We start from the raw sequence: 20,260 nt of genomic DNA, 5'->3' as shown, positions 1-20,260 counted from the left end.
AAGGGTTAGGGGTTCAATACAGTGAATATTGGAGGGATAAAATTTGATCCATAGCACTCAAGGAAAACTACTCAGTACATTGTGCCCTCCCGTGTTAATGCTGTGTAGTGTGGTCCTGTTTTCAGGAACTTGGGCTTAGACTCTGAGGCTGTTAGCCTAGAAGAGACCTGTTAGGTCATAATCTAACCCTCCATTTATGCAAGATAAATATAGAAAGAATAACTTGCCCAGATCACACAGTGCACGGCATAGTTCAAATCTGTAACTCCCAATCCATGGCCTTTTCAATACCTCCTGGAACCAACCATAGACCATTCCTACAGCAGAACTGACTGTAATGAAAAGAGATCGTTATTAGGGCAAAACTAGTTTGTCTATGGAATTTGAATGTCCTCTAAGGAGAAGATAAGAGATGGGAAGGTATGGGGGGGCTGGAACCACGGGTGGGAGGCCTTGGGGGCAGACTGTGCCTAACTGACACTGACTGGCACCACTGTCCTGGGGCTGGGCAGGTCCCCACACCCTCCAGTTCACCTACGGCTGTGAGCTCCTGGAGGATGGCAGGACCACGTGGCACTGGCGGTATGGCTATGACGGTGAGGACTACCTGAGCTTGCATATGGACCCTCTGCAATACACAGCAGCCACATTCATTGCTCAGTACACCAAACAAAAATGGGAGGCCGCTGGGAACTTCATAGAGAGAGACAAGAACTACTTGGAGAAGGAGTGCATCCTGTGGCTGTGGAGATACTTGACGTTTGGAGGGGAGAGCTTGAACCGCACCGGTAATGGCTTCCCACAGCCCACCCTTTCAGCCCTTCCCCCACCCCCAGCTTGGGCCATTTTCTCTGCAGAGTGTGGGTGAGGGTGTCTCCTCCAGAACTGACTCAGCACAGGGGTGTTGATATTTAATGTGGGATGGCTGGGGCCAATGTGCTGATGATGACTTCCCTACAAGCTATAGATGTGGAGTGAGGGGACTTTCTATCTTGAGTCTCCTGGGCAGTGCCATCTCATCCACCCATTCTTTATTTTTTTAAATTTTATTTTGCTGAAGTATGGTTGATCCACAGTGTTGGTTTTTTGTTTTTGGTTTATTTTTGACCACACCTCACGGCATGTGGAATCTTACTTCCCTGACCAGGAATTGAACCCAAACTCCCTGCAGTGGAAGCATGGAGCCTTAACCACTGGACCACCAGGGAGGTTCCCTGAGCCACTCATTCTTACTAGTGCCAGGGAAACTACTCTCAGGAGGACACAGCGCTGCCTCATAGAGTCTTGGAGATTTTTCATCCTTTTGGCACTTTCCCACTAGATACACACCTGTGTCTAAAAGACATTGACCAAAGATTTGATAAAAGAGTTGAGAGCCTTTGAAGGGGCTCTTATTCTGGAGAAGAACATTAGACTGAGTTCCCACAACCTTGTCTTGAAGCTGGCTCAGCTTACTGTGGGTCCCTTTACCCTCAGATAGAGGAAGTTCCCTTTCTCCCACTGGTTGGCAGATGAGCCATCAGGAGTTGTGGTGGCTTGATCTTTGGAGTCGATGCTACTCAAAAAACCCTTGCCTGAGCCCTCCCTGCTTTGTGTACCACAGAGCCTCCCAAAACACACATGACTCATCACCGCATCTCTGACCATGAGGTCACCCTGAGGTGCTGGGCCCTGGGCTTCTACCCTGAGGAGATCTCACTGACCTGGCAGCGCAATGGGGAGGACCAGACCCAGGACACGGAGCTTGTGGAGACCAGGCCTTCAGGAGACGGAACCTTCCAGAAGTGGGCAGCCCTGGTGGTGCCTTCTGGGGAGGAGCAGAGATACACGTGCCGTGTGCAGCACGAGGGGCTTCAGGAGCCCCTCACCCTGAGATGGGGTAAGGAGGGGGATGGATGGTCAACCTTATTATCGGGTAATCAGGAGCCTTCCGGAGAACTTCAGCAAGGTTAGGATTCATGCCTGAGGTCAGGGCCCCTTTCCTTTCTTCCGCAGAACCTCCGAAGACCTCCGTCCCCATCATAGGCATCATTGTTGTCCTGGTTCTCCTCGTGGTCACTGGAGCTGTGGTGACTGAAGCTGTGATCTGGATGAAGAAGCCCTCAGGTAGGGAAGGGAGGGAGGGATCTGACTTTTCTTGTCTCACTGGGGGTTTCAAGCCCAGGTAGAAGTTTGCCTGTCTTGTTACTGGAAAGTAACCTCCACACACATGTGCTTGGTAAGTCTGGGGCTTTTTGCTTGCACTTATTCTTTGTAAGGCACATGTGAAAATGGAGACCAGTATCAACGTGATGAATCTGGTGATGGGGACATTGAAGGTCAGGGAAGGTCACTGTGAGGATAGGCCTCTGCCAGGTGGTTGGTTCAGGCCTGCACACCTACTTTCTTCATGCTGCAGAAGGCTTTGTGCCTTCTCATGCTCCTCTCAAGAACAATAAGCACCTTAATATTCCTTTTCAGTCAACTCAGCTGAGAAGAGGAAAAAACAAGTCAGAATTAGAAGACCTAACTCCTTAATCCCGGGTCCGCGCCTGCGGAATGAGGAGAGGGGGCTGCGGGCCGTGCCTCCATTTTGTCAGTAATGCCTAACGCAGCTCCCGACATGCGCCCACCCTCCTCCTTTGTGACAAGGTGGGGCTGGGCCATCTCCATCCTTGTCTTAACTGCATGTTACACTGAGTTGCAACTTCTTGTTGAAAATAGGAATCTGGATATGAATGCATTTTTTCTGTTCACTTGTTTATTTTTGGCCCTGAGTCTCTGTTGCTGTCATGGGCTTTCTCTAGTTGTGGTGCACGGGCTTCTCATTACAGTGGCTTCTGGTCAGTAGTAGTGGGCACAGACGTAATTGCTCTATGGCACATGGCATCTTCCCGGGGCAGGGATCGAGCCCGTGTCTCCTGCATTGGCTGGCGGATTCTTAACCACTGAACCACCACCAGGGGAGTCCTGAATTTGCTTTTCCTGATTCTTATCATGAGGTGGGGTTGGTGGGTTAATTAAAGGCTAGGAAGATTCTTAAATTTTGCGAGAAATGAATGGAAGTGCTGAGAACCTTTTAAAATCTGTGTGTTTGCTGTGCTGACTCTGTTGCAGGTGGGGCAGGAGAAGGCTGTGAGGAGCTGAGTGTGGATGGGGCCTGGGCCCAGTCAGAGCATCATGGGCTTTGATATGGTCGCTGCTGTTCTCATCTTCTCAACTCCTGTGTCCTTGTCTCTTCACTAGAACCTTGTCTCACCAGGACCTGTGATCCCAAGGACTGAGACATCAGCTGAACCTTGTCTTGTCTTCTGGACTGTGGGCAGTGAGGATCTTATGTGGCCGGGTCAACCAGGGCTCAGGACTGGTCCTCAGTCCTCATTTTTTAGGTGTTATTTGTTTTTCTTCTTTATTTCTATAGAGAATTACTCTTCTTTTTGTTCTTGCATATGAATTCTAGTCTTAATTTCCTCTAGGTGTCCCCCATCTCTACAGGAGCAGGAGTAATTTTTGCCTGTCATTGACCCCACAAGGCCCAGGGGGCCCCTGCTCACTATAGTTAGTGTGTGTGGTCTACAGAAATGACTCATCCAGCTCTTAACTCCCTTCCAAGGCTGTTTTCTGTGCTTTTAGCTCTAGAAGTGCTGGTGCTGGCTCAAATCCAGACTCATGGATTTATGAAGCTGAGTCTAATTTAGATTTGCAGTGGTTTGGGAAATAGGACCTATAGGTCAAGGACCATTGCTTTCTCGAGTGGGACATGAATTTGTGTGCTGTGGTGTGCAGGAGGGTTGCTGTGGGAGGAAGGAGCTGGGGGAGGGAGGGAGAGCAGCACCTGTGAGAAAAGCAAGGCAGCACTGACACCAGTCAGAGTAAACTTGTGCTGCAGCTGCCGCGGGACAGCACGTGGCCTTTAACGACGCTGCCTTTAGAACAGGGACTTCCCTGGGGACTCAGATGGTGCAGAGTCTGCCCACAATGTGGGAGACCCGGGTTTGATCCCTGGGTCACGAAGATCCCTTGGAGAAGGAAATGGCAACCCACTCCGGTATTCTTGCCTGGAAAATCCCATGGACAGAGGAGCCTGGTGGGCTACATTCCATGAGGTTGCACAGAGCCCAACAGAATACAGAGGTGCTGTCCACTTACCAGTCAGTCACCCCATCTATGTGTCGTGTCAGGTACATCACACAATATTTTTGCATCCAAGAAATTTCAGAAAAGCAAAGTCAGGCAAAGTTATTGGCCTGTGGAGCTTGTTCTAGTGAGAAGGGGCAGAGTGTACATTCTGAGCCTAGTAAGTAAGGGAGTGTTTCCCTTCGAGGTTGGTAAGTGCTCTAAGGAAGGTGACCCAGAGTATGAGTGTGTGGGGCCAGGGAAGGTGGCTGTGCTACTAGGGTGGTCAGTGGGCCTCATTGAGAAGGTGACTTCTGAGGGAAGATGTGAAGGACAGGAGGGAATGCCCACAAGGAGGTCTGGGAGAAGTTCTCTGCAGGCAGAGGTGCTTCAGTGAAAATGCACGAGGGCAGGAGAGCACCTGTGTTCAAGGAAGAGTGAAGAGGAGGCAGGTGTGGCTGGTGGAGCGAAGAATTCAGATGAGGTCTCATGTGCGCGCAGATCATGTGGCTTTGAGAATATTGGATTGACTCTTCTCTGAGGAAGACGTAGCACTCCAAGACAGTTTTGGGAGAAGAGGGACCGGTGTGACTTCTTTTTAGAAGCATCAGTCTGGCTGCTGTGCTGAGGACAGAGCTGAGAAGTGAAGGGTGAACCAGGCAGCAGTGGAGACTGTAGTGTCCAGGTTGGAAATGTTGGTGCTTGTCTCACGTGTGGGCAGGGAAAAGTATTACAGAGTGACTAGAACTGGATATATCTAAAGATGGACTTTACAGCATTTCCTAGTGGATTAAGTCTGAGTTGTGAGAAAGAGGACACCCAGACTTTCAGACTGTGCAAGTGGCTCAGTGGCAAAGAGTCTGCCTGCCAATGCAGGAGACCCAAGAGTCGTGGGTTTGATCCCTGGGTCTGGAAGATTCCCTGGAGAAGGAAATGGCAACCCATTCCAGTATTCTTGCCTGGGAAATCCCATGGATAGAGAAGCCTGGTGGATTACAGTCCATGGGGGTCCCAAAAGAGTTGGACACAACTTAGCAACTAAACAACAACAAAAAACGGGTATTCAGTTGAGGAAATGCTGAATTTGGATGCCTATTAGAAATTCAAGTTAGGTTATCAGTTGGGGCACATGTTTGGAGTTTAGGAGAGTGTCTTGGGTGGAGAAATAGATTTTGGAACTGACACCATATAAATGCTATTTATAACCTGCTGAGAGGGATTAGAGGAGGAAGGAACAAGGACTGAACCCTGGACCTCACAGCCCTATACAGTCTGATTGGATCACGCACCTGAGCAGACTGCACGATTCTGACACACGTCTAGACAGCACGGAGACCAGGTAGTCCCCGACTTACCTGTGCACGAGAATTCCCCGGACATCTCGTTAAGTTCCAGTGGTTCAAAGTTGAATGTAAGAATCTGAACTTACAGCAAGGTTGGTGCTGATGCTGCTCATCTTCAGAGCACACATTTAGTAGCATAAACATAGAGCAGGATTCCCACATGGCTGTTCAGCAGCCTCACCTGTAGGGCTTGTTGATAAGCAAGTCCTGGGCTCTGTTCTCAGCTTTCTGAAATGGTGGGTCTAGGGAGAGGCCCAAGTGTTTTGCAGCAGTACCTATAAGCAGTCTTAGGTCTTAGCCAGGTTGAGGACGGCTGACAAGGGTCAGTGATCAGAGCGCTCAGGTCAGGGAAGTGTCTTAAATCCACAATTAAATGTTTTTTTCCTGGGAAGAAAAAAAGCAAGACATCTGCTGGGACATTTATGTTGTTTGCCCTACCCTGGGATATGTAGCCAGGTGGAAAACTGAGGAAGTGGTTATCAGCTCGGCATAAAGAACGTCTCTGAATCCTTACTCTCCGAAACTATTCCCTGCATTGACTTCTCATTCACATCTTGGTGCAATCAGTGGAATCCAAGGTTTTCTAATTTAAACATGTATGTGTGTGTGTGTGTGTACATATGCTTACATACTTGGCTCTTTTTATTTCAGGGACTGAGTCAGCACATTCGGGAACAAAATTATTGATGCTTTTCTAAATGTACATACAGAAACCACTGCTCTGTTGCTGGACACAGTTGCCTTTGTTACAGTGACACCCCTGATGCTGGACACTCAACTGTGTGGCTAGAACTGCTATCACTATCGCTCTTGGCAACTGAACGTCACTCCTGCCACTCACCACCTTTGCCAAATGCCGTGTGCACACACCCAGCAAATATGTGTCATTATGTCCAGAGTCACAGCTCAGCACGTGTCATGTGACTAAGAGTGCCTTATCTTTCCCAGCTGTATATTTGGGGAATTGAGTTTTCGTCTCTCATGGAAGGATGTAGTGTCTGTCTTTCAAGACACTTTCATGTTGTAGCTGATATCACAGAAATACAAAGGAGTATGAAAGACGACTATGAATGATTATACAGCAGACAAACTGGAGGAACTAGAAGAAGTGGGTATACACAACCTACCGAGACAAAATGATGAAGAAACAGAACAGCTGAACAGATCAATAACAGGTAAGAAGACTGAATCAATAATCAAAAACTTCCCAGCGCATGGGAAAGCTGGACAGCTACATGTAAATCAGTGAAATTAGAGCATTCCCTCACAACATATGCAGAAATAAATTTAAAATGGTTTAAAGAACTAAATGCAATACTTGACACCATACGTCTCTTAGAAGAGACTATAAGCAAAACATACTTGGACATAAATCATAGCAGTATTTTCTTAGTCTGTTCAGTTGTTCAGTTGTGTCTGACTCTGCGACCCCACGAACCACAGCACACTGAGCTTTCCTGTCCATCGCCACCTCCCGGAGTTTACCCAAACTCATGTCCATTGAGTAGGTGATGCCATCCAACCATCTCATCCTCTGTCATCCCCTTCTCCTCCTGCCCTCAATCTTTTGCAGCATCAGAGTCTTTTCAAATGAGTCAGCTGTTCGAATCAGGTGGCCAAAATATTGGAGTTTCAGCTTCAACATCAGTCCTTCCAATGAACACCTAGGACTGATCTCCTTTAGGATGGACTGGTTGGATCTCACTGGAGTCCAAAGGACTCTCAAGAGTCTTCTCCAACACCACAGTTGAAAAGCATCAATTCTTCAGCACTCAGCTTTCTCACATCCATACATGACCACTGGAAAAACCATAGCCTTGACTAGACGGACCTTTGTTGGCAAAGTAATGTCTCTGCTTTTAAATGTGCTGTCTAGGTTGATCATAACTTTCCTTCCAGGGAGTAAGTGTCTTTTAATTTCATGGCTGCAATCACCATCTGCAGTGATTTTGTGGGACCTAATCAAACTTAAAAGCTTTTGGATAGCAAAGGAAACCATCAATGAAATGAAAAATGTAGCCTGCAGAGTGGGAGAAAATATTTGCAAAGGATGTGATTGACAAGAAGTTAATATACAAAATATACAAACAACTCATACAACTCAATATCTTAAAACAAATTCCCAACCAAAAAATAGGCAGAAGACATTTCTCCAAAGAAGACAAACAGGCTTCCCTGGTTGTCCAGCAGTTAAGAATCTGCCTTGCAACATGGGGGCTGCCTGTTTGATCTGCGGTCCAAGAAGATCCCAGATGCCACGGAGCAAGTAAGCCGGCGTGCTGCAACTACTGGGCCCACGCAGCCTGGAGCCTGTGCTCCACAGCAAGAGGAGCCGCTGCAATGAGGAGCCCAAGCACCGCGACTAGAGAGTAGCCCTCACTCTGCAGCTAGAGAAAGGCTTCGTGCAGCAACCCAGGAGAGCTCTGGGGTTCTCCGGGGGAAACGGCAAACTTTTTTTTCTCTACATTCCTTAGTCTTAGTCACATAAAACGGCTTTTTCTTTAAGCCCTGAACTGATGATTACACAATAAACAACTCAGTTTAAACGCTGTGCTAAGTCGCTTCAGTCGTGTCCGACTCTGTGCGACCCCATAGACAGCAGCCAACCAGGCTCCCCCATCCCCGGGATTCTCCAGGCAAGAACAGTGGAGTGGGTTGCCATTTCCTTCTCCAGTGCATGAAAGTGAAATGTGAAAGTGAAGTCTCTCAGTCGTGTCCGACTCTTGGCAACCCCATGGACTGCAGCCTACCAGACTCCTCCATCCATGGGATTTTCCAGGCAAGAGTACTGGAGTGGGGTGCCATTGCCTTCTCCATTAAAAGCTGTACTAGGGATTATGTAACAACAATGTATCCTGCTTGAGGACAGTTTCTCCTTCCTGAAAACCTTCTGACTAATCCTGATATCTTAGAATGTACATTATGGGAGCGGGTCTGGTAGGATCTTTCTATTATTAAGTTCTAATCCTGTTATCCTAAAATGTAAATTGTTGGAGTGGGTATGGTAAAATTTTTACACCCTTGAGACATTCTTTTGATTTATTGTAATAACTAATTTAAAAAGTATATAATTCCCTTGCTAACACTAGTGAGGGGGGGCACTCTGCCAGCCTTCTGATGTCTGTGTCAGAAGCTTTCTCTGCCCCTTTTCACTGTAACAAAACTGCCACACAAGAGCCCCGAGTAGTCAAGCTTGGTCCCTGCTCCCGAAGTTGAATCTTCGGAGATCACAAATCCGACGTCGTTCACCATAAGCTATCACAAGCACAAGGTTGAAAAATGTCAAATAATAAAAAGTGTAGACAGTGAAAAGCAAATTTTTCTCCCCTATCCATCTACAGTTTTTCCAAATTTTCTTCCTGGACCCAACCACTGTTGCCGGTTTCTATATGTTATAGACAGAGAGTTCCCTTTTTAATCAGGGGTCATTTTACTACACGTTCTATCTGTACCTTTGTTTTTCAATTTAAAATATATTCTGAAAATATTCCATTTTTTAACAGACAAATCTGATGTAGTTTAACATAATAAAAATTATGACATTCTTGATTTTTAAAAATTTACCAAGTGTAAAAAAAATCATCCTTATTCCATAATAATAGTTTTATTGGGGAACAAAGTCACCCAGATTAAAAACTATCCATTCTCCAGCCTTTCTTGAATTTAACCATGTCTGTGTGACTAAATTATGATCAATATCATGACCCAGATATTAAGTTTTCCATTTTGCCTTTAAAGGGCTTCCGCTGTCCTCCACTCCTGCTCTCCCTGGTTGCTTATGGACCCTGAACATGCTCTTAGGTATCTTGTGCATAGTTTCTCAGTCATGTTTGACTCTTTATGACCCCATGGACTATAGTCCTATAGGTTCCTCTGTCTATGGGGATTCTCCAGGCAAGAATATTGGAGTGGGTGCTGCCCGGAGCCCGTGTGAGGAATCTCGCCTATGGCAAAGGTCATGAGGAAGGAAGCCAGACATACGCAAAGGCGTGATCTAGCTTCAGGGATTCCCCGAGTTTTCCTGAACATCTACCCCGCAAAAACCAGAGTCTGCCCGGACTTTTTGCAATTTGTGAATTGTTTACAGCCCCCCAACCATGAGAGGCACGAGGCTTAAAGCATCTTAAAGATACAGAGCCTTTTCTAAAGAGCTAAAAATTATATTGGTGATGGGTTTTCACTGTTGACTCAATGACTGCTGCCAGGCCTCCATATTCTTTATCTTTTAGGCACCTGAAGGATATTAATCAATGTAATTGGGATATAGAAAAAGATACAGAGTCGTTTTGATGTTAGCAACACTAGACTTTTGAGTTAATTGCTTTTCTCTTTGTAAATCACTGTACTCCTTTTACTTGTTGTAAATTGTTGTATCTTTGCTATGTAAGAATGTAACTTTATTTAGTGCTTTCTGAGAGTGGCACCAGACTTTGGGTAGAACAACACAAATAAGTCTCTGGTTGTCAGACCCTTATCAGAAAAGGGCCGTAAAATGTTAATTGGCCCTCTGGCCAGAAGATGATGTAAATCACCTAAGACTTGTGTATACAACTAGGTATGCAGAGAAAAAGCCTGGTCTCGATAAGAGTCAGGGCTGCTGACGCTGCATAATTTTATATTATCCATTGATCTCTATGTACAAAAAAGGTATAAAAGGCCTTTCTGGACAATAGAGGACGGGCCAGTCGCTGGACTGGTTTCCCCCATGTCTCCTCTTTACTCTATTTTCTGGCTGAATTCCCATCTGGGGCATGGAGGCTCGCATGTCTACTTACTTGCCCTGGCTTTTAAGATCCACGTGAGGGGGAGCCCAAGGCGGGGCACCCCCCCCGCCCATATTCAAGAGGATGCTGGTGGCCTAATGTAGATGGTGCAGATCTCTTGTCCTGAGATTTTATTGGTTTTCCACGTAAACCAAGTTATTCAGACTCTTTTCTCCACTTAATTTTCCTACTACACTACTTCTTCCTAATCTAATCTTATATTAATAAATAAATAAGTTTTTCTTCGCCCATGCCGTCTTCCCTTCGAATTACCCTGGATCCACCGGGGCCCTACATGGAAAACCTTAAAAAATAAGGGGCTAGCTTTTGCGGTTGGAAGCCAAGATGGCTTCCGGCAAAAGAGATAGGGGCGAGGCCTATGTTAAGTTTTTGATTGGCTCTCTTGACTTCTGTACATGTGGACAGTGTGTGATTACCATAGATTCCTGTTAAGCTCATGAAGACTTGACCTTATATGCATATTATAATTTGACCTTTAACGTGATTGGTGCAACTGTGGGAGGTCCCTCGCAGAACCCCCTTGCTTGCCTATATAAACCAAGAGTTTGTGGCAATAAAGCGGAACTGCTCAGACGGAACCCCTGTTGTGTCTGGTTGTCTCTCACTCCCCGAGGGGCTGGGGTGGCGGACAGCAGGCTCACCTCTCCTCGGGACCCCTCTGCTTTGCTGAGGGAAGTTCCACTGCCTCTCTCTTTCTGCGGAGCGCCCCCCGCAGCTGGACCCGGCAGGTTGCCATGCCCTCTTCCAGGGGATCTTCCCAACCAGGTGGTCAAACCTAGGTCTACTGTGTTGCAGACAGATTCTTACTGTCTGAGCCACCAGATGACCAAGACCAAATGGAACTGGAGGGCAGGTTGTTTGGCCCAAGAGTGACTTGATTGCTGAACGGTTTCAGTTGACTGTGGCATGAAAGTGAGAGTCTTCCGTACGTTCCTTGTGTGGATAAAACCGTAGTTGGCAGAATTTGAACCGTGCGGGGAAACCCGGATGGATGGTTAAGTCCATCGCCTTAACCACTTGGCCACGACTGCCTTCAGGTGCCTTGGGTCATCCCAATAAGGGCACCACCTCAGGAAAAGCAGAGAAGGAAGGTAGGTCATAGGAACCCTGGATGCCTGGATACCTTCGTGGTACAGAACCCCTCAGGCTGTCCTGGAACTGCCTGTCTCACTATCATGGAAGTCTCTTCCATCCTGTTTAGTTCACTATTATTTGGGTTTCTGCTACACACACTGAATTAATGCTTGTTGAGAGAATAGGACTTCCTAGGAGTGTGTGGCCATGGTGATCTGTTCTGAGCAGAGATCCAGTTGCCGTGTCACCACTGTGGGCTCCTGGGTGGGACATTATTCTAAATTAAAGTAAGGGGAGATTGGAGACTTACGCTCCTGATCTTTCCGGCCCTGGGACTCACCAGGTGCTAGGTTTGGAAGTCTTTGTTTCTACACTTCCTGTTTTCACTACAGATCAGATTCCTTGTTTGGTTTATGATTCGTTTTGGAGGCAGCAAATTGTGCTCAGAGATCGAGATTGTCTTTGCCAATAGTTTATTTAACAGAGGTTCACTGTGAAAATCATAATAATTTCAAAAGCCAATAGCATACAGGATAATGTCTTTTATTAAGCTAATAAATACTCCAAACAAATGATTAACTACACTGTTGTTCTAGGCAAGGAAATATGACAGAGATAATGTCCAAATATACCATGAGGCGCATCTTTTATAGCAGTTTGGTTTCTCGGGAGAGAAGGTTTTGCTAGAGCGTGTGGCTAGGGAACGCTGGCCCCTGCGTTGGCAGGCGGAGGAGGCTGCTCCGAGGGTTATCTCTCCAGGGACATTGCATGGCTCATGTCTCTGCCAATAACGAGGGCCTCAGTGGAGCGGTAACAGTCATCCCTTTCCTTCCTGAGACTGCTGCATGGTTGGATATCACTGCCCACCAAAGGAGTGCCTTGGCCAAAGCAGGAGCAAGTGTCTCAATAACTTCAGAAAGCTAGATCTACAAAGGATGGTTTTGCCCTGACGGAAACTCTCAGATGGTCCTCCCTGTCTCTTGGTTTTTTATATCCCAGCCGTCCCTTTGTCATAGTTGTTCCCGCACACGTTCTTATCAGTAAGTCCCCAGCAAGCCTCCGAGGAACTGGGCTGCTGAGTGCTTGCCAGTCAACAGCAGAGGACACGATGACATCCTTCACAATTTACTTCATTCTTATATCAAAACAATGGTACTTCAAAGAAAAAAATATTTTTGCTCTTAGCCATAAACAAGTGGATTAAAACGACTCCACTTAAGGTAGAAGATCTGAACAAGGGGATCTGAAGTAATTTCAAACCAATATACAACAGTTCTTGCTGTTGTTTAGTCACGGTTAGTGGTCTCTGCCTCCTCCTCCTGCAGTCTGGCGGCAGGGACTGTGAAGGATGAGATCCAGAGGAGGAACTCCTTAGATGGAAAAGGAATGCAGGGTCGCTTGACAATGGTTTTCACTCGGAATTTCCGCTTTCCCAGCCTGGCTTGGACAACTGAACTTGAGACAACTGATCCCAGTTCCCTCATTTCCTGTCCCTGGTCATCCCCCAGTAAATATTCCTTCACCCACTTCTTGAATTCTATCTGCTGCCAGTAAGTCACTATTTACAGCTTATACTCTAAGGGTAAAACTTACACATGGGCATGGATGCCAGAAGATGAAGATTTAGGGGAGCATCTTAGAGTCTGTCTGTTTACCGCCCAGTAATTTTGTGATGAAAAGAGTCAAATGTTGTTAGCTAGAAACTAAAGGTAAAGAAAAGAAAGCCAACTTTGTTAATAGTTAATGTTCTCTCATTTTTCTCATGGACCAAAGAATTCTCAAGGGTCTTTTTATTTAATAGTGAGATGGTTCAATAATCAGTATGACCTTAAATAACTTAGGAAGTATTATTATGTACCAAGGGATGCACATGACCCAGACCTGACCAATCAGGGTGTAGCCACATTATACCACATCTGCCTAGTAACAGGGATTGGTCGAGGGGTAACTGTCTCTGGTCCTTTATGTATGGACACGGTGAGAAAGAGGTTTATCTTTCTGCTTAAGTTGCTTAAGCGGGGCAGTGTGAAGCAGGTTAGAGATGACCTTGGGTACTTTCCCTAAGAACAGAGAGAGAAATCTGATGACAAATTTGAGTCCCTGGATCCAGTCACGTCTCAAGTCAGCCCCATCCTTGCCCTCTCAGGTAAATCAACATATTTAATCTCTTCTGCTAGAACTGTTAACTTGTGACTGAAAGAGTCCCGGTATTATTCACAATAATGTGAATATTGATATTATTGTGGGTGTGAGGGCAATCGGGCTTCGACATCTGTCACCTCATTTATCACCAGGGTTGATTGAACTGATCTGGCTGGTTAGGCGGAGTCCCCTTCCCCCTCACTGCTCCATGTGTGTCCCTCTCGAAGCTGCGTGCATGGCCAAACAGGATGACCATCCCTGATAGAAGCGGGGCTGGTCTTTGGTCAAGGGTATTATGAGTAGCTGCATTCCCCTGCTAGAACCTCCAAACAAGCAAATATTGTTATTTTTAATGGGGGCCCAGTAGAATTTATTGTTTTCTCCATCACTCAGCTCCAATGACTAGAAAAATAACCTCTGTACTTACATTACTATGTGAGCCCTTGGATAATAGTTCTGAGTGATGCTCTGTGGGAAGCAAGGGCAAAATCCTACCTGGAATACAAGTCAGCCCAGATCAAGATCAATCCGTGATATTTCCAGGATGGAAGAGTAACGGTATAATCAATTGCAGGATTTCTCTGGTGGTCCCGTGGTTAAGAGCCCACCTGCCAATGCAGGGGACATGGGTTCCATCTCCGGTCCAGGAAGATCCCACATGCGCGGAGCAGCTAAGCCTATGTGCCAAAACTACTGAGCCTGCGCCCCCTAGAGCCGGTGCTCTGAAACAAGAGAAACTCGCACGATGAGAAGCCCGCTCACCACAAATGGAGAGTAAGCCCCGCTTGGCGCAACTGGAGAAAAGCCCAGCGGTGCAGTCAAAAATAAATTAATTTAAAAACTCACATTGAGAGGGGCTGGAAGAAGTTGCTGCTGCAGGCTTCCCGGCTTTTGGGAGACCAGATCACACATCGAGCTTTTGCGATGGACCAGGCATTGTAATAGGCACTCGAGAAACAAGGATATTCCCAGTCCTCAAGGATCTTCCCTTCTGGTTTGTGAGGAAATGACTTGGTAGCCTGGTTCTCATAGAAGCTGCCAGTAGGAATTGCCCCACTCTCCCACCTTCAGGAACTCTGCTCACATGCGCCTGCAACAGCAATGGAGCTCAGTCCCAAACTCAGCTCTAAGTACATGTTGGAAATTTTGAACCATAAAACAAAAATCTAGGTCTGAGTTCATGTTAAGAGGAATTCCACAGAAAAGAAATTCCTGGAGCACTTTTAAAAAACAATGGTAATAACACCTCCCTACTGAAGAGGAAAGCTTTGAGCCATCCATTAAAACAAAGTCACACAGCCAAGCCGTGAGAGTGTCCCATTTCCTGGAAACAGTCAATAAAATCAATTTGCAATGAACCTCTCTGAGTGTCCCTCAATGTGGAGAAACTTTTCATCTTTAACCTAGATATTTTATCATCGGTGCTGTATAGATGGAGAAGTCTAGAGGCTACTGTAAAAATAAAACTGAAAACCAGAAGCAGGAAGCTTAAATCCAAAGCCTGAAAACATTAGAGAACTCTTGAATTCAGGGAACGTTAAGCAATAGGAGCTCATCAAATGCCTTCATACCTACACCGAAACCAAGCTCCACCCAAGGGCCAACAAGTTCCAAAACAAGACATTCCACGCAAATTCTCCAGCAACACAGGAACACTCCCCTGAGCTTCAATATACAGGCAGCTCAAAATTATCCCAAAACCTTTGATGTCTCATAACCCATTACTGGTCACTCCACTGCACTCCAGAGAGAAGAAACCCAGCTCCACCCACCAAAACTCCAACACAAGCCTCCCTAACCAGGAAACCTTGACAAGCCACTGATAGAACCCCACCCAAAGTGAGGAAGCTCCATAATAAAGAGAACTCCACAAATTACCAGAATATAAAAAGGCCACCCCAAACGCAGCAATATAACGAAGATGAAGAGACAGAGGAATACTCAGCAGGTAAAGGAACAGGAGAGTTGCCCACCAAACCAAACTAAAGAGGAAGAAGTAGGGAATCTACTGGAGAAGGAATTCCGAATATTGATAGTGAAAATGATCCAAAATCTTGAAATCAAAATGGAAACACAGATAAATAGCCTAGAGACAAGGATTGAGAAGATGCAAGAAAGGTTTAACAAGGACCTAGAAGAAATAAAAAAGAGTCAAAATATAATGAATAACGCAATAAATGAGATCAGAAACACTCTGGAGGCAACAAATAGTAGAATAACGGAGGCAGAAGATAGGATTAGTGAAATAGAAGATAGAATGGTAGAAATAAATGAATCAGAGAGGAAACAAGAAAAACGAATTAAAAGAAACGAGGACAATCTCAGAGACCTCCAGGACAATATGAAACGCTCCAACATTCGAATTATAGGAGTCCCAGAAGAAGAAGACAGAAAGAAAGATCATGAGAAAATCCTTGAGGAGATAATAGTTGAAAACTTCCCTAAAATGGGGAAGGAAATAATCACCCAAGTCCAAGAAACACAGAGAATTCCAAATAGGATAAACCCAAGGCGAAACACCCCAAGACACATATTAATCAAATTAACAAAGATCAAACACAAAGAACAAATATTAAAAGCAGCAAGGGAAAAACAACAAATAACACACAAGGGGATAAAAAAAAAAAAACTCACATTGAGCGCATCTGCTGCAATAAAGCTAATTCGAGTTAAGTTCTTAGCAGTCCACTGTCATCTACCACGATCCATCCAATTTTTGCTAGAACCAGACTGGCAAATTCACTGCTATGCTCCACCCCACATCCCTTATGTATTCAAGGAAGGTATTAAGCTCTTTCATTACCCTTGAGATATAAAATTGTTTTAATTTTCTATCCTGGCTAAGGTTCAAAGGCTATTTCATGGGCTTCTACTTGGCCTATATTATTGCACAGGTCAAACAAATGTGAGGTTCCAGCAATTGTTAAACATGGCCATTCCAGTGACACATTTGGAAACTGGGGAAATAATCACAGGGTGCTGGCGACGGAATGAAACACCAACACTGCAGAGTGGTTTAAATCTTTATATTTTAACACTTGCTTCTTACAGCTGCTTTATTTTATATCCCTTGCACAACAACCTACAGGGCAAGCTGCCAAGCACTAGGATTCAGAGACTATACAGTGCGCAGGCGCAGGGCGAGATAACCTTTACCTTGACTTACTTACTGCAGCCAAGACTTTGTTTTGGGGAACTTCCTTATCAACTTAGAATCCGTTTTGTCCCAGGGTCTGTTCCTTTTGAGGAATCAGAGAAACATCCTTGTGTGCAAGCAATGTTCTTTTCCCATGGGAACAAACAGGATTCTTAGCTGAACATCTCGTTTGCAAGAATGTTCAGCCCTGGTTGAGAGTCTCTTTTGCAAGCACTTCTCAACCTTCTTTATACCTTGTTCCCTACAACAGGGGGGATGTGTGGACACAGAGAATCCACTGAGACATGGGTGGACCTGAGACAGGCCACAAACTATTTCCTGGTCCTCACATGCCTCTCTTCTAATGGGAGTCTATGATGGTGCTTTGGTTCCCTAAGAATCAGTGTCAAATTGGACTCTGTGTCTAATAAGCTTAGCAAAGATCTGGGCATTTTCTTTCTTCAGTGTATTGTGGTCACTGATTCCTTTAGTGAAGGACTTGGGGAGTTACTAATGTACCACACCTGCTGTAGTGTTATAGAAACTACGGGGGCCTTTAATTAATGGATTCTGGGTCTGAGATCTGGCTCAGATCTGGAAACTGGTCAGGGAATCATAACTTTCTATTGAGGTTGTTTATCTCTGCCTTCAGCTTATTTGTCATTCTTCTACTGGTTCAAATATTAGGCAACACTCTTGTAAGCTGCCCTTCCATCTTGCTCCAAGGAGTATAATGATCTGTCACCCATTTCCAAAATTCCTCACAGTCAGAATTTCTCTGGTCTCAGTTCTGACAATGATGGCTATTTTGACAATTCTGCTCACTTTGTTTCGTACTTGCTGTCACCTGTCCTCTGGCTTTCTGGGATCTTATTATCCCCATTAATGCTAAGGAGACATTAATGCTAAGTTCTGTGATGTTATCTCCTAGGGTCCACCCCAGCTCGCCAAGGACAGACACAATGAGCTTGATACTCCCCTTACCTGTGCATTCCTTATTGCCTGATAAACAGTATCCTTTGGGTCTCGCCAAGGAAATAGTCACCTGTGTGTTTTCCAGTTCTATAGTGTAGATTCAGACTAGCAGGCCCACTTCTCTGAACCTTTTCATCTTTCTTTCTACAAACTGCCATGGCAGTTCTGGCATCTATATTTCATTTAATGGAGCCATCACTTTCATTAGAACAGTTTTCTTTTGAGATATAATTCACATATATTATTCAATCGTTTAAACTCAGTAGTTTTTACTATGTTCATAGAGCTAACGCAACAAATACCACACATCAATTTTAGAACATTCTCATCACTCCAAAAACATTTTAAAAGACATTTTCATCACCACACATCCATTATTTCTAAGCAGTCATCCCCATTTCCATCCAGCATTCCCTGAGACCTAGGCAACTACAAATCTACTTTCTGTCTTTATAGGTTCACTTATTAAGGACCCATTGTTGTTCAGTCAGCAAGTCGTGTCTGCCTCTTCTAGGAAATGGACCCGTTAGATAAGTGGAATAATACAGTGTCAATCTTTGGTGACTGACTTCTTTCACAAAGCAAAATACTTTCAAAGTTCATCCCCATTGTAGCATGAATCAGTACTTCATTCTTTTCGTGGTCAAATAATATTGCATTATGTGGCTATATCACCTTTTATTTATTCATTCATTCATGTGTTCATAGACATTTAGGTTCTTTCTGTGTTTTGGTTATTACGAATAATGTTGCTTCGACTGTATGTTCCAAATTTAATAATACACTTTAATAATTTTTACTTCATATAATTTGGGGGAGTTTCTATGTTTATGTCTTCAAGGTCACTGATCTTTTCTTCTGCAATGTCAAATCTACCATCACACATCTGACATAATCTACCAATCTACCAATACACGTCCAGTGTATTTTTATCTCAGACATTTTCATCTAGAATTGTAATTGTGATCTTTTAAACATCTTTCATGTCTCTGGTATAACTTTTTGAACATAAGGAGTATATTTATAGTAACTTTTTTTTAAACTGACTGCACTGTGCCATGTATGGGATCTTAGTTCCCTGATGAGGGATCAAACCCGTGCCCCCTGTTTTGGAAGGCAGAGTCTTAAACACTGGACCACCAGGGCAGTCCTATAATAATCTAGAGTAACTTTTATTGTCCCTGTCTGCTAATTCTAACATCCTGGTCTCTGCAGTTCTCAACTCTGTCCCCTTAACTCACGGGGACTGCTGGGCTCTCTTAGGGCTCCTGCCTTCCCACACTGTGTCCTGGAAGCTCTCTCCAGGAAGGAAGCGGGACAACTGCAGGCCTTGCCGCTTTCCTTTTCTTCTTTGTAGAAGTCACAATGCTTGCGCTGCCTGATGTCAGGGTCTGAATACTGTTGTTTCATATGTTTCTCTGAATTCATCATTGTGTAAGACAAGAGAGTAAATCTGATTCTTAATGCTCCATGATGGCATTTTCAAGCTTGTCATTTTTCTCTTTACACAAAATATCTGGGTTGTTTTATTTTCTATGTTTTATAATTAAAAATATTGAAGTTTTATGTCCTATATTGCTTCTTGCAGTTCTCGATCATATTGTCTTTTGCTCACTTGTACTTATACATCTCCTGCTCCCAGCTGTTCCTTTATCTTGCACCATTATTTGTGTAAATCCTTTGACATATAACATAGGTTAAATGTCAAACAAATATATTAGCAATAAATGTGAACAAAAATGAAAATGTGGACTAAGAAGTGGAATATAACAAAATAGATCAGTTTGTCAGAGATGAAAGTGAATGAGGAGGATATTGTCAGTATAAGGAAAAATATACTGGTTGTAGTATTGGGGGAAACAAAATCTCTTTTTTTCTCCTCTTCTTACCAACTCTTATTAATTTATGTTTACTCTTAGAATATTATAGGGTTACAAAGTAAGGAGTAAAGGGAACATTTAATTTAGTAATTGAATATTAGATTCTCTAGATATGGTCTAAATATAAATGATACCAAAAGAGTGAGTGAGTGAAAGTCACTTAGTCATGTCCAACTCTTTGCAACCCCATGGACTATATAGTCCATGGAATTCTCCAGGCCAGAATACTGGAGTGGGGAGCTGTTCCCTTCTCCAGGGGATCTTCCCAACCCAGGGATCAAACCCAGGTCTCCCACATTGCAGGCGGATTCTTTACCAGCTGAGCCACAAAGGAAGCCCATCAAAACATTATATAATATAAAATTAAGTGTGGTGAGTACAAAGCCCACGTTCTCAACCACTCAAAGAAAGCTATCTAAAATACAGACTCCTTTGCTCATCTCTATCTTGAAGTATAGAATTTGGAGGGGGGAGTAAAAGAATTAATGAGTATATTAAATTTTAATAAGCAGTTAAGCTTTTTTCAACTTTGAAATAAATTAGTATTAAAAAATTTTTTTAATGGAGGATAATTGCTATACAATGTTGTGTTGGTTTCTGCTGTACAACAAGGTAAATCAGCCATAAGTATATGTATGTGTATATATATATATATATATATATATATACACATATATCCCTCCCTCTTGAACCTCCCTCCCACCCAAAGTAGTGTAAAATTTCTAAAGGGCACTTTTGCAAATCATCTCCACAGTTTAAGTGTGCTTGTATTTTGATGCAGAAATAACTAAATTCCTGGGGCTTTTCTGGCTTCCCAATGGTTAAGACTCT

At 44.3% G+C, this 20,260-nt stretch overlaps 1 protein-coding gene across 2 annotated transcripts in view; it reads left to right on the top strand.

The window, feature by feature from the left end:
• The window catches only part of LOC102188814 (BOLA class I histocompatibility antigen, alpha chain BL3-7-like), a 37,320-nt gene extending 30,734 nt beyond the window's left edge, over window positions 1-6,586 (top strand). For both annotated transcript variants that reach the window (XM_013973994.2, XM_005696612.3), the window contains exons 3-6: window positions 513-788; window positions 1,604-1,879; window positions 1,996-2,106; window positions 6,090-6,586. In XM_013973994.2, coding sequence (XP_013829448.2) covers window positions 513-788; window positions 1,604-1,879; window positions 1,996-2,106; window positions 6,090-6,136 — 710 coding nt within the window. In that variant the 3' untranslated portion in view covers window positions 6,137-6,586. The remainder of the gene's footprint in view (window positions 1-512; window positions 789-1,603; window positions 1,880-1,995; window positions 2,107-6,089) is intronic.

Source organism: Capra hircus, chromosome 23 (assembly GCF_001704415.2).
Source record: "Capra hircus breed San Clemente chromosome 23, ASM170441v1, whole genome shotgun sequence".
NCBI lineage: Eukaryota > Metazoa > Chordata > Mammalia > Artiodactyla > Bovidae > Capra > Capra hircus.
The sequence above is the reverse complement of the archived record's forward strand: the minus strand, read 5'-3'. Positions and strand labels throughout refer to the sequence as shown.